Source organism: Antennarius striatus, chromosome 17, assembly GCF_040054535.1.
Source record: "Antennarius striatus isolate MH-2024 chromosome 17, ASM4005453v1, whole genome shotgun sequence".
NCBI classification, from domain to species: Eukaryota; Metazoa; Chordata; class Actinopteri; order Lophiiformes; family Antennariidae; genus Antennarius; species Antennarius striatus.
In genome coordinates, this window is record NC_090792.1 from 9,468,539 (window position 1) to 9,484,850 (window position 16,312).

At 40.7% G+C, this 16,312-nt stretch overlaps 1 protein-coding gene and 1 non-coding gene across 2 annotated transcripts in view; both read left to right on the forward strand.

Moving 5' to 3' along the window:
* LOC137611239 (ryanodine receptor 3-like) overlaps positions 1–16,312 on the forward strand; it is a 101,992-nt gene that overhangs the window by 15,020 nt on the left and 70,660 nt on the right. The window contains exons 2-3 of the mRNA XM_068339330.1: positions 9,682–9,801; positions 13,629–13,733. Of these exons, the coding sequence (XP_068195431.1) occupies positions 9,682–9,801; positions 13,629–13,733 (225 nt within the window). The remainder of the gene's footprint in view (positions 1–9,681; positions 9,802–13,628; positions 13,734–16,312) is intronic.
* trnas-gcu (transfer RNA serine (anticodon GCU)) lies at positions 2,397–2,478 on the forward strand. Its single transcript has one exon. It is a non-coding gene; the product is annotated as a tRNA-Ser (tRNA).

Below are 16,312 nucleotides of genomic sequence, written 5' to 3' on the forward strand. Positions count from 1 at the left end.
CAGCGGCTGTAGTTGCGCAATCCGTCCACTAGATAGAGCCGCGCTGCTCAGGCAGTCATGATTGCATTCATGACTTCCTGACTACCTTTGAATGGCCCCTATTGTTATGTCAATAAGCCATTCTGAGCCTCATCAAGGAAACCTGATCACTTGATCACTTTGCCATCTTAGAAAGAAGTCAACACGCATATTAAAAAACCTGACATTAAAAACTGGTTAAATTCATTACGAGTGCAGTCAGTGCGAACAGAGCGGATTATTTCCTGATCTGAAGTTCGAAGCAGATATTTAAGCTCCGACTTTTGTCTTTGTCAGTCAGTCAGTCATTTTCCAACCCGCTTAATCTGCTAACGCAGGTCGCGGGGTAGCCAGTGCCTATCCTGGCAGTCTCAGGGCGTGAGGCGGGGGACACTCCGGGCACGACGCCAGTGCACCGCGGAGCCACATAGAAACAAACAAAGCATTCACTCACACACTCACTCCTATGGTCAATTTGGGACCGGCCAATCAACCTGAAGCGCATGCTTTTGGAGGCGGGAGGAAGCCGGAGAACCCGGAGAGAACCCACGCAGACACGGGGAGAGCATGCGAACTCCGCACAGAGCGGGACTCGAACCCGGGTCCGCCGTGTTGTGAGGCAGCAGCGCTAACCACTGCGCCACCGTGCCGCCCCTTTTGTCTTTGTTTATTAATTAAATATTGTTTCGATCCATCGGTAGTCCAGTCGGAGGTGAGGTGCAACTATTTGCTGCTGTGTGTCCTAAACAATTTTTAACTAGTTTTTAATGTCAGGCTGCTAATTTACTGGCAAATATGATGCTGTTTTACTCCTAGAACTGACTTTAACGTCGGTGTCTCACCGCCATGAAGCTCACCGACGCCCCCCCAGAGCTATCAACTACTTTTTAATAAATCAATGCAGCACACCCGTTGGCACCTTTGTCTAGCAGTGACTGCTCTTGAAATTTCAGAAAAGGCTGCAAGTTCAGCTTTGAGGGTCTTTCATTCACCTTTATGCCAGTTTCTCCGTGTGTTTCCACAGACTAATAGAATGGACCGTCACTAGATTCCAGATGACAGCACAATGGCATTTTTAAGACCAATTGAGTTTAAAGTGGGTTATTTCCGACGCCAAATAGTTAGGAAATACTGAGATCAGTCAGTCAGTCAAACTTTATTAATAGAATTGTTGAACGTTCCTTATGTTTTGCTACGTAATCACCAGTACTCCTGCAGTCTGCTCTACCGTCTGAGAGCAGCTCAGTCAGAGCCGGGACTTCGGTGACGCCCCTTGACTACCGTTGTTAGGGGGCGTGGGCCCGAGTGCCTTGAGGGTGCCGTGAGGATGCTCCTCTGGTGACGGAGTGAGGCATGACTGGCGGCCAGACTGCCGGCTTTTTTTCAGCGATCATGTTTACCAATATTAATATGAATATTAATCCATATATAAAACGCACCGGATTATAAAGCGCACTACTGGCTTATGAGAAATTTTTAGGCTTTTAAGTGCGCCTTATAGTGCGGAAAATACGGTAACTGCATATAGTTTACACAAGCAACTAGCCACTGGCATTATTCAATAGCAGGCTTTAAAACTGTCCTCCTCAGCAAAGCCTTTAAAAGAGACGGAAATTTCACTGGATGTCTAGATTAATTTATGGTGTCACTCTGGGCTGGGAATTTTAATGACGTGTGTATGTGGAGAGGTTTTCATGCTGCTATAGCTTTGTTTGCCTCTCTCTCTCTCTCTCTCTCTCTCTCTCTCTCTCTCTCTTGCTCTCTCTGTCTCCCTCTCGCTCTCTCACTTTCTCACTCTCCTCCTGTCTGAGCTTAGGGGACAGCATGTTCAGCAATTTGCCTCAAGATGAGCATCAGCACTCCCATTTACACAGCCACACTGTAGCCCAGCATTCTCTCTCTCTCTCTCTCTCTCTCTCTCTCTCTCTCTCACTCTCTCTCTCTCTCTTTCCCTCAATCTTGATCTTTCTATTTTAGCTGCTGTCACCCCACAGGAAAAGAAAGCATTAGTCCGTGAACCACTTCAACAGAACACCAACCAACAGATAGCCATTATAATCTGCATCTGAATGTTCTTTGAACAAACATTGCTTGGTTTGATTCATTTCATGCTGATTAGGAAATAAACATCCTAGAAATCTTGACATGCACAGATATCAAATTCTGTTCTTAACTAATGAAACAAGCTTGATTTTAACCTAATCCACATAGGCAGCATGATTCACCAGCCATCACCTATGCTGTGGCGCTGAGGCTTTGGCTTTATCTCAGTGAGTTCACTTGTTAAAAGAAAGACCTGAAACTCTTCATCACTTACATCACCAATGAAAACCACGACCATTAGCAGTGTCATTTCTGCTACAGAAACATTGTAGTGTGATGAGGTGGCTGAGTGGTTAAGGCGATGGACTGCTAATCCATTGTGCTCTGCACGCATGAGTTTGAATCCCATCCTCCTTGATGTAAGTTTTAGGGGTGGCAGGAGCTCAAGCCACTAAGCAAAACTGCTGCCTCTCCATGTGAGTCTACGGTCATTGAACTGTTGAATGAAAATGCTATGTGCTTCAGACATGCTGTGTATTGTTACTCATGCAAATGGGTGTAATCTCGTTGCTGGGCCAGGTAACAACATTAAGTCATGTTGAGTTAATCCTAAATGACAAACACTTTTTGTCCAGGTCCTGAATTTTTCAGAGGTAATTATGACCCTTTCAGAAGAGTGCTTGTATGCGAGCAGGGCTTCATAAGTGACTGCAGTCATCTCTTCTCTCTTCTGAACTCCCTCAGAAACTTGGTTTTATGTAGCTGCCTGTGTGAGGTATGAGAAAAAGCTTGTCAGGGGTGCAAACTCAGCTGCATTTTGTTCTGCAGTGCTGAACAGCTGTATCAATCTGTGCACAACAAAGTCACCACGTGTGACCTCGTGAATTTACAGTGTTGACTGGCAGCAGCAGGTCCCAGGTGGGGATAGAGACTTATCAAAGTCACACGTGGACAAAGGCGAGTGTTGTGATCTGTGTGTGTGTGCATACGTGTGTGTATGTAATGCATCGGCTTTGCATGCAGCATTTCCTCCCTTGTCACGTCCTTTCCCTTCTTTCATCATGGCCTCTCCTCTGACCTATGCTGACGTATCCTTGGACCTCCACTCAAACGGCTTCTCCCTGGCTTGTCCTGATCATTTTGTCTTTTGTTCACCAGATCCTGTGGCACAGCATTGAAAATATAAAAGAAAGAACAAATCTGACCTTAAAGAGTGAGGTCAGGTGAGAGCTAAAATTTTTGCTACATCTTTAGAGTAGGAGTCTAAATTTTATTACCACACCGGTCTTTGCTGTGTCATCAATGCACTTGTAACTGGTTCTCCACACAGTGCAAGAAAAGTGCGTTTATGTGTAAAAACAGCTCAAAAAACATTGAAAGTATGGTTTCTATATAGGTTGAGATGCTGCAAAGCTGATGATGTGAAACATGAAGGCTGTTTTACAATAAATGCCCTCACAGCTTTCTCTTTTCTTTCCAATGTGTAATGATTTGCCATTTCCTCCTTCCTTCCTGTACCTTGCTATTTCTTTCTTTTGTATTTCAAAACCAATAATTTACTGCAAGGATTTTTAGTAATGAAGTTACAGAAAATATTTGAGAAATCCTTTTGTCCCTTACATAATTAGTAATGATAATTTCTTCTTAACATACAATAAAATGTAATTTCTTTATGCTACACACCCTCCCGAAGCACTGATTTGTTGCCACAAATATGCACATTCACAACAGGTACTTGTGGGGTTTTTTTGCTTTTCAGCTTCATATGCAGACTTAACATGTTGTCATGGGGTTGTCATGGTTGACAGCATCTTTGTGGATCCATGTCTTAAGCGAAGCTTCCTTTTTTGACAAAGGCACTGCTCTTTTCTTTACATGTTTTAATCATTCAGGTCACTTTACAATCAAAAAAGGTAAATGACACTAGAGAGAGTTAATTTCTCCACATGGACCGTACGATCAGCTGGATGTACACAAAAAGAAATCCTAGATCTCAACCAGGTTGCAAAATTAGGTGATAACACACTAAAGTTACGTCGACTTAGATGCCACATCTTGTTTTCTGACCATATATATGCATCTGTGCACAAATAATATGCACTACACAGTGCCTATACTCTACTTTCTTTGTCCTAATTATGCATAGCTTGCTTTCTCTGCAGTGTTGATGCCTTAAACATTGGCTTGAGTAACTTGCATGAATGTGAGCAGTGGTAATTATGAGAATAGAATACTGGATGAAACCTTATGGGAGGCATTAGAGCGACACATAAAATACTGATGTCATTCTGCTACCAACACACCCAGGTTTTCCTGAACAGAGGTACTTTGCTTTCTTCCTCTCTTGCTTTCGTTTTTGTGTCTGTAAGACATTGTTGAATGCAGCTTTACTCTGTGTATTGTAGCGCCTCCAAGATGTACTTGAAAAAATATTGCCAAGGCAGTGCAGCCCAGGGAAATACTTAATAAGGTGGTAGAACTCACTTTCTGTGAGCTGATGGCATTCATAGCCACTCCACTACCTGCTGAAATGCCTTTCACAGTTCTCCCAGCTGAAGGCTGAGCTGATCCAGACACCTCCTGAGAGCGTTCTGGCTCAGGTACCTATTGCAGTACTTTAGAGGAGGCCCACTAGAATTACATTATCCTCCACAAATCCTTGCTTTCCTTCTCTGGAATGAATAAAACTGTGAGCAGAAGTGTACATAAAACACTGGGCTTGAGAGGCAGCAAGAAAAAGAGAGGCTCTTTAAATAATTACACACTTGTACAGGCCCTAATGCCAGGATTATTCTTTTATGAGCCATAATAACCCCTCACTTGTCTCTGAACTCTGTAATCACTCTTTAGAATCATCAATATTGATAATTTATTTAGAAGCAGTGTTGCCGGTGTGTAAGTGCAGTCCAGCAATGACACTACGAGGTCAGGGCTGTAGGGTGGCTGTGTTTACATTCAGTGATTCTGGAGTCCAGGATGTACTACACCCACCTGTCACTATGCAAACATCTCCACCAATGTCGTTTTTCCCCAGTGTAGTGGGGAAGCCTGATTGGCTGAAGCCAAGAGAATAAGCTCATTGATATGCCTCAGCGTAACTTACAAAAGTCCCCAAGGAGTGTTACACTATGATGGTGTGTGCGCGCGAACACACACACACACACACACACACACACACACACACACACACACACACACACACACACACACACACACACACACACACACACACACACACACACACACACACACACACACATTAACACATTGGAGATGACAAATGCATTGATTTAAAGAGAACAGCAGGATGTGAGAGAGAGGGGGGGGAGGGAGGGAGGGAGGGAGGGAGGGAGGGAGAGAGAGAGAGAGAGAGAGAGAGAGAGAGAGAGAGAGAGAGAGAGAGAGAGAGAGAGAGAATTCCAGTAGAGGGGAATTTAATCTCAAGGTGCCCTTGGAGACAGGAGAATGTGATATTGTTATATTATTTTTTTCGGTTTTTAATATTCTCTTGGATGAAGGCTTGACATCACAGTTTGTGTAGCTGATGTTGGTGCTTCTGGAATCTAGTTGAAGGTCGTGTATGAAATTACTGCATGGGAATCAGATAAATTGATGTAACTTCCCTTCTCATCTGATTCCACAAGTAGGTTGACATTCTCTCATGATTGACTCATTTACTCAACAAAAATAACACGTTTCTGTTCCTACCTTTTACAAGTTAAAGTGAGACACAAAGGCTTGTTACCCTGAACTTTGTTCATCAAGTGTTTAAATCTGTGTTAGTATTTACCCATGATGTAGATAGTCCATCCACCTGACAGGTGGAGCAGATCAAGATGGTGAGTGAACAACAATTTAGCAACAGAATATAACATGATATAGACCCCAGACTCAACAGAAGAGTAAAAGACGTCTGAATAAATAAAATACAATTTACTTCAATGTCTTAAACAAGTGTCCCATTGCTTTTTTCATTGTAAAAACACCACTGAACAGCTTTTCCCTACGAGTATCACAATAAATTCATCACTGCCGATGTGTGATAGTCATTTTATTCTTATATGCTAGCATGGCATGTTAGCTCAACACATCACTGTGAGCTTGGTGGTCTGTTTCCATCGCACTGGAGGAATCCCCTGAAGTGTGATGTTTTATTCAGATTTTGTAAACTGACCCTTCCAGAGTCGAGGAGAGTCTGTTCCTCCCTTCCAGTCTGGCTGACATCAGTTAGAGCCTGGCTTCATGAATGATTGATGGGAGCGAGCATCTCCTCCTCCTCTCAGTCAGGTGTGATTAGGGGTTGAAGGGCAGGTTACAAAGGGAGGGGGAGACAGTGTCAGTTACTTTTATTGTTTGGACTTGAGCTTGTATATACTTCTTCGAGGTTGGATTTGGGAGGAAAGGTCTTGTCCTAGGTTAAACAAAGGCAGAGATATCATAGTGACAGGGCCTCATTAACAAGATGTGTGTGTGTGTGTGTGTGTGTGTGTGTGTGTGTGTGTGTGTGTGTGTGTGTGTGTGTGTGTGTGTGTGTGTGCGTGTGCGTGTGCGTGTGTGTGTTTGCATCTTGTCTCTCAGACAGGCAGACCTGCGATGCGTGGATTGATGCTGTACTTATAGCGCCCAAATCAACCTCCTGCTCACTCCATCAACAATGACACTGATTGCATGTTCCAGCCAGCCAAGTGTTGATTTACCATAGAGGGCTATTCATTTCAATCTGCATTTGAGCTGAGGAACAATTTCATATTGATCCGTGACTGTTAGCATCATCCAAAGTCCTTCCCATAACAGTTCTATGAAAGACACAATCAATCCAATAGCCATTATTATCTCAGTTATGCTTGCTTCCTTCTGTACAAAGACTGTGCTTGTACTCGGTACTGTACAGTTAAATTATGCTTTAAAACTCCAGAATATTTATTTTTTTCAAGGACTTTTTAATACATATTTTATTATTATGTCAGCTTCACTCTTCCTTGTGCGATTTTCACTCTTCAAGTGTTCTTACTGTGATTACATTACTCTGTAGTTGGTGTGATCTCGTAAACTCAAGACGTTTCTTGTGAAGAAATTCTTCCACTGATCACAGATGTGTGACGATCTCCTTAGTCTTTTTCTAATGATACGTTCAAGTCATATGTAACTTGGTAATTGTTATGTTAATGTTCATATTATAATTTACAACTGTCAAGTCTGATGTGGCCCCGCGATAAGCTGGCGTCTCATCCAGAATGTACCCCACGTCTTGCCTGTTGCCAGCTTAGCAGCTGTAAATCAGACAATGATGATGGTCTAGTATACAGTAAGATGGATGGATTTTTGATATGACATGTCATCCTTGCAATAACAATCCATGATTTTTTTAATTTGAATTAACATAATAACCAAAAAGTACAGGAAATACAGTTTTAAGGGGAAATGTGACCTGTCCTCATGTCACCTTCTCTTTCCTCCGTGCCTGCTGATGTAAATAGTCATACCAGAATGTTTTTGTTATATGACTAGCTGACAAGTATTGAAAAATCTTTTTCTATATAAGAGATAATCGTGTTCATGAAAGAAATCCAAAAACATTTTATTTTATTTATAGAAGGTTCACAGTGTTTTTAAAAATTGAATTGCTTCCTGATCTATGATTCATGCATACATGATCATGGATGTAGGAATAAAATGTGTGTCATCACGTGTTTTTAGGGCCCTGAGACTTATTTTCTTAACTTTCATGCAGCGCTAAACAAATGTTAGGAAAAGCTGCAGACACACATGCGCCTGCAGACTCGTCTTTACACTCTCACTCGTTTATTCATCGATCTGTAGTGGGGTGGAGGGCTTTACCGTTATTACCGCTGCTACTGCTCTCAGCACTATCGCTTCTGCATCAAATAATGCAGCTAGCCATTGTACCCCCACCCATCCGCCCTGTAGCATTTCATAGTGACACACATTTTTTTTAATTAAAAGATCAAATAAAATAAATAAATTGTATCCCCCACCCATCCGCCCTGTAGCAGCTCATAGTGACACACATTCGTGCTCACTCTACTATTATGAACACTAACTATGTCCAATTCACTGTTTACAAATATCAGAACACTTGTTGTGGGACTTGTTCTCTCCTTTGTTTTTATTTCTTCAATGATTCACCTTCATGAAGATAAAAGCCAGACTCAATACCTACAGGGCTGCAATAAAAATCAAATTTTTATTGGATTATAATTGCTATTTATGCATTTCTTTGACATAATAGCAGTGTTTAAATGTTCTGTGCAATACTGTAAATAATTAATGACATTGTTACTTCTCTCATGTCCTCTATGATGATGTTGCCACAACGTGTTGATGTAACTGATGCTAACATTGTTTTTAAAAAAAGCTTGTCCAGTTGCCCTCTCTATCTCTTGCACATTGGATAGAAAAAACACTATCATCTGTTGACTCCAGTGGAAATACATACATTCTCAGGTGCAATGACTCAGACACGTGCATTTGAAGAAAATAGGGCGCTCCCTGTGAAAACGGTAGCTTTTTGCAACTTCTATGACACCCTTTGAAATCGATGAGGTCGAGCTGTGTATTCTCCATCCAGTTCTTCCTGAATATCCATCATTAGGCACTAGATCTGAAAGAGAGACTGAAGTAAACAATAAAAAATCATTAAGAAACAAGAGTGATGGTTCGTATATTAGTTTGCTCATGTTTGAGCAACCTGCATGTAATTTTGGTGTAATTCTCGTTGCACATATGAGTTACAATTAATTAAGAACTATTTTTTCAGAGTTATATAAATATCCTTCTCATATGTATGTAGTTTTATTATGCCCATATTTTGTAGCCAACAAAGAACTCCTTGTAACTGCTAGGAGAAGAGAAAGAGTCATCCAGAATTATTTATCTTATGCTCACATACTGTACATGCATACATAAATCCCCTCTTAAGTACTGTAGCATTAAAAAATTTTCTTTAAACATTCATGCAGGCATTAATGTTTTCAGACCATTACATTCTTTTTAATCTTATAACCTCAAATCGATTGTCTCAGTTGTACCAAATATACTGAGTAAACAGTCCAGTGGATCTGGGTTGACTCACAGGGATCAGCTTTGGGTGGTCTCTGTTTAATCATCACAATTAGAAGAGAAAGCTCCGATTAGCCAGTCTAAAACAGAGAAATAACTATAGCTTGTTAAGAGTGGTAAATACACTATAGAATGAACTCTCTGTTGTGACTTTGACTCTTTAACTTTATACATGCACCTTCAATATCACTGTAAGTACACACCCTGAGGATTTGGCAATTCAGGAATGTCAAACTCATAATGTAATGCAAATTATACGAGTGATTGTGTATGGTTTCCTTTACTTATCCATATCGTAAATTGAACATAAACAGCGGTCTAGTTCAGGGATTACAATATAAATCTTTCTGGCTTCTCTTGTTCATTTCCCCTCCATGACCATCGACAAATACTGGTGGTGCTGGAGTTTTCTCTTATAGGTGCACTAGAATGACCATGTGTGTTTATGGGTGTGGTGGGGTTTTCTCGTGACGTACACAGTCACAACATCTACAGTGGGACACATAGCCGCACGGTCTAATGTCCATTTTGCCTTGACAGGATGATGAAGTGGTGCTCCAGTGCGTGGCCTGCATCCAGAAGGAGAATCGCAAATTCTGCCTGGCTGCTGAGGGGCTGGGCAACCGGTTGTGTTACCTGGAGCCCACATCTGAGGCAAAGGTAAGCACGGTTGTTCTGCTAGTATTAACATTACGTCATCCGTGTTTGTTTTCTCTGCAGTTCTGTAATGAACTATAAGGTCATGCACAGAGATAGATAGATAGATAGATAGATACTTTATTAATCCCGGAGGAAATTGCATGAATGTATTCATCAGATTTCACATGAAAGATGTTTTCAGGGAAGTGAATCAGATGAAAGGATGTGTTCACCCAGGAAAGAACGCCATGGAAACCAGACATCCATTTGTGTCCAATAAAGACTCAGCGAAGCCAAGCGGATATGCACACTCAGTGTGCCATCAAACTTTCACTGCATTTCCCTTGATGAGTTTTTCTTCCAAGGGTTCGGGGATTAGGTGGCATCTCTGTGGGCCTGTTGTCAGATGTTAATTCCCCAAAATCATGCCCCTGAACATTTTTTATTGAGTGTTTCATGAACAGAGCCGTTGTTGCTTTAATTACCGACACATTTACTGCAGCATAATCAGAGCAGCTGAAGTATTTGTTGGTTTTATGATGACATTTGAGTTGAATTTGAGTATTTGTCCTTGTAATCACCAACTTGCCACCTTATGCATTTTTTCTTCAGTTTTAACTCATCTAGAAAGAATAATCAGAAGTCTGATTCACTGTTGGATATCCTACACTTCACTGGAATTCAGCTGCCGATGTGACTTTAATATTTTCCTATTGCAAGCTATTGACAACAGGCTAATGGGGTTTTACCACATTGATTGCCTTTTAATCACAGTCATTTGATATTGTCTGAGATTACTTTTGCTCAAACTATGACAACGGGCAAATACAATGTAAATGAGAGTAAGTAAGGCTTCCTAGGGATTGAAGGATCTATATAATCCTGGTATTGAGCTTCTCCTCTTGTAACAATTCTAACAAAGAGTCTATATAGGTATGTTGAGGGGGCATAAGGCTTTCATTCTGGATTGAATGGGTAATTATATGTGACAGTTGTGATTGATGTTCTCCCTATCATGCACTTTGTCTTCATCCTCTGTCATTCTTATGAGAAGGCTTCACCCTGCCTTTGGGATCAACAGGTTAAAAAAACAACAACAACAACACACAAAGTGGTATTTCTTGGGTGCTTAGAAAGGACGCTTGATTTCCTGAGTGAACTGGTCTAGTAATGGCTACAGAACCAGCATGACAGGATGTGGTTGATTTAAAGTGTGCACAGTTTAAATGGGAACATCAATCAGCTGCTGAGAAGCTGGTTGATTGTGATATAAGACCCCCACCCCCATCAGAGACTCAGTATTATGACCACTGAATGTTAAATGCTCAAACACCACAATGGTAACGATGCTGTTTCTGTAAACAATTACTCATGTACACGTGAATAAAGGAGCTAGAATGAGTTAGTTTAAGTTTGGTGTGGATAGTTTCTTGTGTCAACCCTTTCAGTTGACAAGGTTGTCGGCTCCTCCAGTTGAATTGATAAAGAAAGGCAAGACAAGACACATCCTTGAATCAGTCAGCTTTGACACTTTTGACCTCTCTCTGGAGAGAGAAAGAAGGACATCATCTATCCATGGCTGTCATGAGCTTCTGCTCTTTTCCTCATTACACTGTTGAACAATTGGTCTACGGCCATAAACAATAAAACATTGCTGAGCTGCTCCCTGTTCTACACTGTGAAAGGATTTTCTTACTCATGTAGAACTTCATTTCACTGACTGCTCTAAAGGCTGTCCTCTCACCACCAGCTGTAATAGTCTTAACCTGGAGAGAGCAAAGGTCAGCTGTTAGTGATCATCAAAATGAGGGTGGCGTGCAGTACTACATGGCTCAGTGATTGAACGATGGTCTACTTATGAGAAAGTGATTTTATCCCCAGTCTCAAGAACTTGTCTTAGGTAATGGTGTGTATTAAAGTGTCAGTAGTTTGACATTTTAGGAAATTCACTCATTTGGTTACTTAACCCATGAAAACACAACAAATGGCGATAATTTAACATGAAGAGTGGAAACCGGGTGACAGGGGCAACAAAGCTGGCTTGGAGATATCCTTCTTCACTGTTAAACAGGAATATCGTTTTAGCTGAAATATGGGGAAATAAAACTTTTGTAAATACTTGAGAACATATTTTTGGAGCTTTTAGAGCCTTTGCCTATTGCAAATTACAAGAGAGCTAAGTCTCAGCTATGAGACTAAACTAAAGCAACAAAGATGAACACAAACACACCTCTACCTGTTCAATCCAGACCCGTTTTCTGAATGGATGAAACTAATGCAGAATTTGTTCATTCAGGCCTTAATTGATGTAAAGTAGCTGGACATTTCTAGATTTCTTAACTGTTAGAATGTTACATTATTTTGCACAATTTTACTTTGAGTGCATTTATGAAAGCACTGAATTTTTCCCAGGTCTGAACAATAATAGCATCAGTAAGTCCTTTATAATGAAAAAGTCTTCATATAAAACAAATCATTAAAGCTGATTTCTTCATTAGAGATTACTGAGGGTGTCTGCAGTCTGCAGCCAACCAACGACACCATCTGTACATGCTGTTGTTGGTTTCCATCACACACTGGCGTGTGCCGCAGTAAATCGAGTCTTCTTTGTTTGTTTCAAATGTCTCCACAATGCAGCACAGAGCATCTGTATTTTACCATGAGTTAGATGAGTTTGATGAACAGATGGCTGTCCGTGCACACTTAAGGCTACTTAAAGTTTGGCAATCTAAGAGTGAACCCGCTGCTATTTGAACCAGAAAAGGTGCTGTCTGAAGTTTACAAATGAGGGTAAATTGGCCTTTGTGAATGCACCAGTTTGAGGCCAACGAGGATCTTTTCTTTGGTATCATTTATCTTGTGCTTCAATCTCTACCTTCCTGATTCTGTCAGTGAATTAGCTCTATTCTCTCCTGTTCCGTCCAGTGCTGCCCTGGTTAGGGATGTGATGTGGCATTTCTTTGTTGTTCTAATATTACTCTGTCCAAGGCAGGGCTTACCTGAGCATAGACTGGCCTGAGAGTGCTGAATGTGTTTCTAAAATACTTTTTAATGAAACTCGCCCACTTGATGACACTTGGTTCAAGAGCTTTAAAAATGCAGCAGTCAGCATAGTCTTTATGAGTATGCATCAGAATATCCCTATAGATCAGGGAAAGCAGTGCTCTGGCTATATATGGATGCTTTCTATGTAAAACAAAATAATGTACATATGAAAATAAAATCTTTTTAATGGAGCATTCATTAGTTCTGCAGCTCCCCTTAGCTCAGGAGCTTTTTAGCTTCTTTTAGCTTGTTGTTTTGGTTTTCCAGGTGCTACTTTCACCACTGTCATCAGTGTTGTTTCCTAAATCGACAAGTAACTGCTTTCAGCCCTAATAAAACCATTGTGTGATACCTCCTAACTCCTGACAGACAAAGTTAGCAACCACATGTTGAACATATCTGAAAATAGCTGAGCCTTTTGTAGCTAGATCGGAAGACATTTCCTCAGGAATTGCTTTCAAACAAAAACAGAGCTAAATGGAGAACATTTGTTTTATTTACATTCGCCAGATGTACATTAACACAACAAAAATATGTAAAAAATTCATCTGACCGGGATAATACATAATGTATTATGTGTATGCATCTTGTTTCCACTGCCTCTTAAATTGAGCTGGACTTTTGTGGTCCCAAATGGTTGCATGAGATAATCAATTTCATTACCCAGAAGTGATAAAACTGTACACTCCCAGATCAAGATCAAGTTAAATTTTGTTACAAAAAAAAAGTGTACTTTGTGAAAACGAAGTGGTACTTTATTTTGGTCAGCTTTGTGCTTATTGAAGTCTACTCTGCTGTTACAGTATGTTCCTCCAGACCTGTGTATATGCACGTTCATTCTGGAACAGTCTTTATCAGTCCGGGCTCTACAGGAGATGCTGGCGAAGAGTGGACAGAACAGTGAAGGGGTAAGTAATCATTAACACACACACACACACACACACACACACACACACACACACACACACACACACACACACACACACACACACACACACACACACACACACACACACACACACACACACACACACACACACACACACACACACACACTCTGACATTCCATTATTCAGCTCTTCCTACAGCTCTTTTGTATGTCCTGTTCTGTTAGACATTGAGAGAATAAGGTAGTAAAATATTTTTTTGTGAATGCAGTCAGCTAAGTCGAATTTCAAGTTTTTATGTCACACTGAAGACATTAATGTGCGAAATAGGCCAATTACAGGGGCCTAGGAAACCTGGTTGGAGAGAGATCTAGGCTTTCATGAGTATTAATGAGAATGTTCTGGCTTTACTGCAGCTTTTCTCTCTCCAGTTTCTGCTTTTTGCTTGTTGATTAACATTAAACATTTTGAAAATGTGCATTCTTCCCTTTAGAATAAGCTACAAGCAAAGGCCCGAGCTTTCCAGAACATGTAACTTTCAATATAATTAATATAAAGACACGTGTCTGGTGGAGGGAATGCGTCCATGGAATCATTTTTTTTGTGTTGCCTGTTTTTTTCCCAGCTGTAACAAGTGTGTAATTCTTCCATCTTTGTCTTCTGTTTTCTGTGTAAAATCTCAATCTTCTGCTTTGTAGACGCGCGGCCCGGATCGATGGGTATGTGCACCATTCATACCATACCTTTCCCTTTTCACCCCTAATGCATGACACCACATGTCACCACAGAACATTCGTCCTGAAGTCAATAAAAATAGCAATTTATACAAACACCACAACTCATGCTTGATGTAACTCATGATTGTATGGATTTATTGTGCACACTGGGTGAAGAGATTGTGTGTGAGCTCCCACCGAGCTGACAGAGACAAATGACACACTTCCCAGTCAGGTTCCTTGCAACCACTAGCTCTCAAACAACTCACTTTCCACTGCTAGAGGGCCAGAGTGCCGATAGTACTGGATTAGCGTCAGATTAGCGTTAGTCTCGTCCTGGGGGCATTCAGATGGATGTTCTTTGCAGTATTATTTGTTTTATGCAAACCCTACCACACAGCATAAGCTCTAATTTGTCATACTATCTTTAAGTCACTCACTTTTGGCTTCTTAGCTATGAGGTGCTATTAGTCAATGCAGGCAGTTGAGAGCAAGATTGCAGAAGTGAGGCAGTTAAGTACTGATAATCACAGAAGCCCCCGGCTGACTTTGAGTTGACAGTAGCCAGGTCACACTCGGTGAGAATTTCCATAAATCCTCAGTTGCTAAGTCTCATATTCATTGACTTGATAGGTGAGAAAAATGAATGTTTCAGTGGCAGAGCAGTGCTGGAGCATTGTGGCTGCTGTGGATTGTCAGTGCAGAAGGACAGAAGTGAAATTCATTGGTTCCACTGCCACTGCGGGGATAAAATGGTGCTCAAAATATTTAATGCTAAATTAAACCTGAAATGGGAATAATTAACTGCTTATCCAACCTCATCTTTCTTCCAGAAGCACCTTAATAAGGCTATGGAGTCCATCTGAAATTGCATTTCGTGTTTTTATCTGCTGCAGCATAAATATCGGTGGAAATCACGTGCCCCCATTTCTCTTTATCAAATAACTAAAAGTTCTGTATTTATTGGAAAAAGTTTAATTGTCCATCTACTGTATATAGATTTACTTATTCCTACTGTTTCTCACATTGAGAAAGATCCACAAAGCAGTTTTATCACAAAATGCAAAGACTTTGACTGAAAACCAACATAAGCTCTCCTACAATTTAAATTTCTCCAGAGCAAAGTACAATGCTAACATCAGCTATGTAGGATATGTTGCAGCAGCATAAAGACAACATATAAATATCATTGTATACTAACAGCAGACTTTATAACAATGGCCAGTTGACTACACCCCGTGCTTTTATGTAACTTGTCTCTTCTGGGGTTGCGACTCGGCTCTGGAGTTACTGTTAATCAAACACAGGTATGTTCATCCAGTAGCCAAGAGGAAAATGAGTAATACAGACTCTTCACAAAATGATTGACAGCAGTTTAAACATATTTTGTTGATGGAAACGTTCACAACAGTAAAAAGGAACGACTGAATGTGGTTTTGTTTGGACTCTATTGGTGTTGGGTTTTATAATTTATAGTAGATTCTTCTGAAGATTTTTTCATGTCAGTATGTATCAAAAACAACATACATTTTCCGATGTTTCCTATTGGCTAACTGTACTACATTACTTTGGTATTTTCACTCTACTCAACTTGATTGTTTTGTATGTTGTCGTCCCATCCATTTTTCTTTTCCTGCACTGAAATGCCACTAGAGGAAGCACCATTGAAAGGGAAATAGAGGTCGAATGTGTATTGGCTTTGCTCTGAAATCAATGTCTTTTAACAGATGGTCTTATCTGTAGTGCAGGCTGTTTTAGCTGAAGGCACTTGGGGAGAGAAATAGAAGATAACACTCCTATAGTTAGTCTAAATGCCAACTCCCATTTAGCTCAGTATCCCCCTCCGATCACTGCATGGGAGTTTACTGTTGCTGTTCCAAAAGA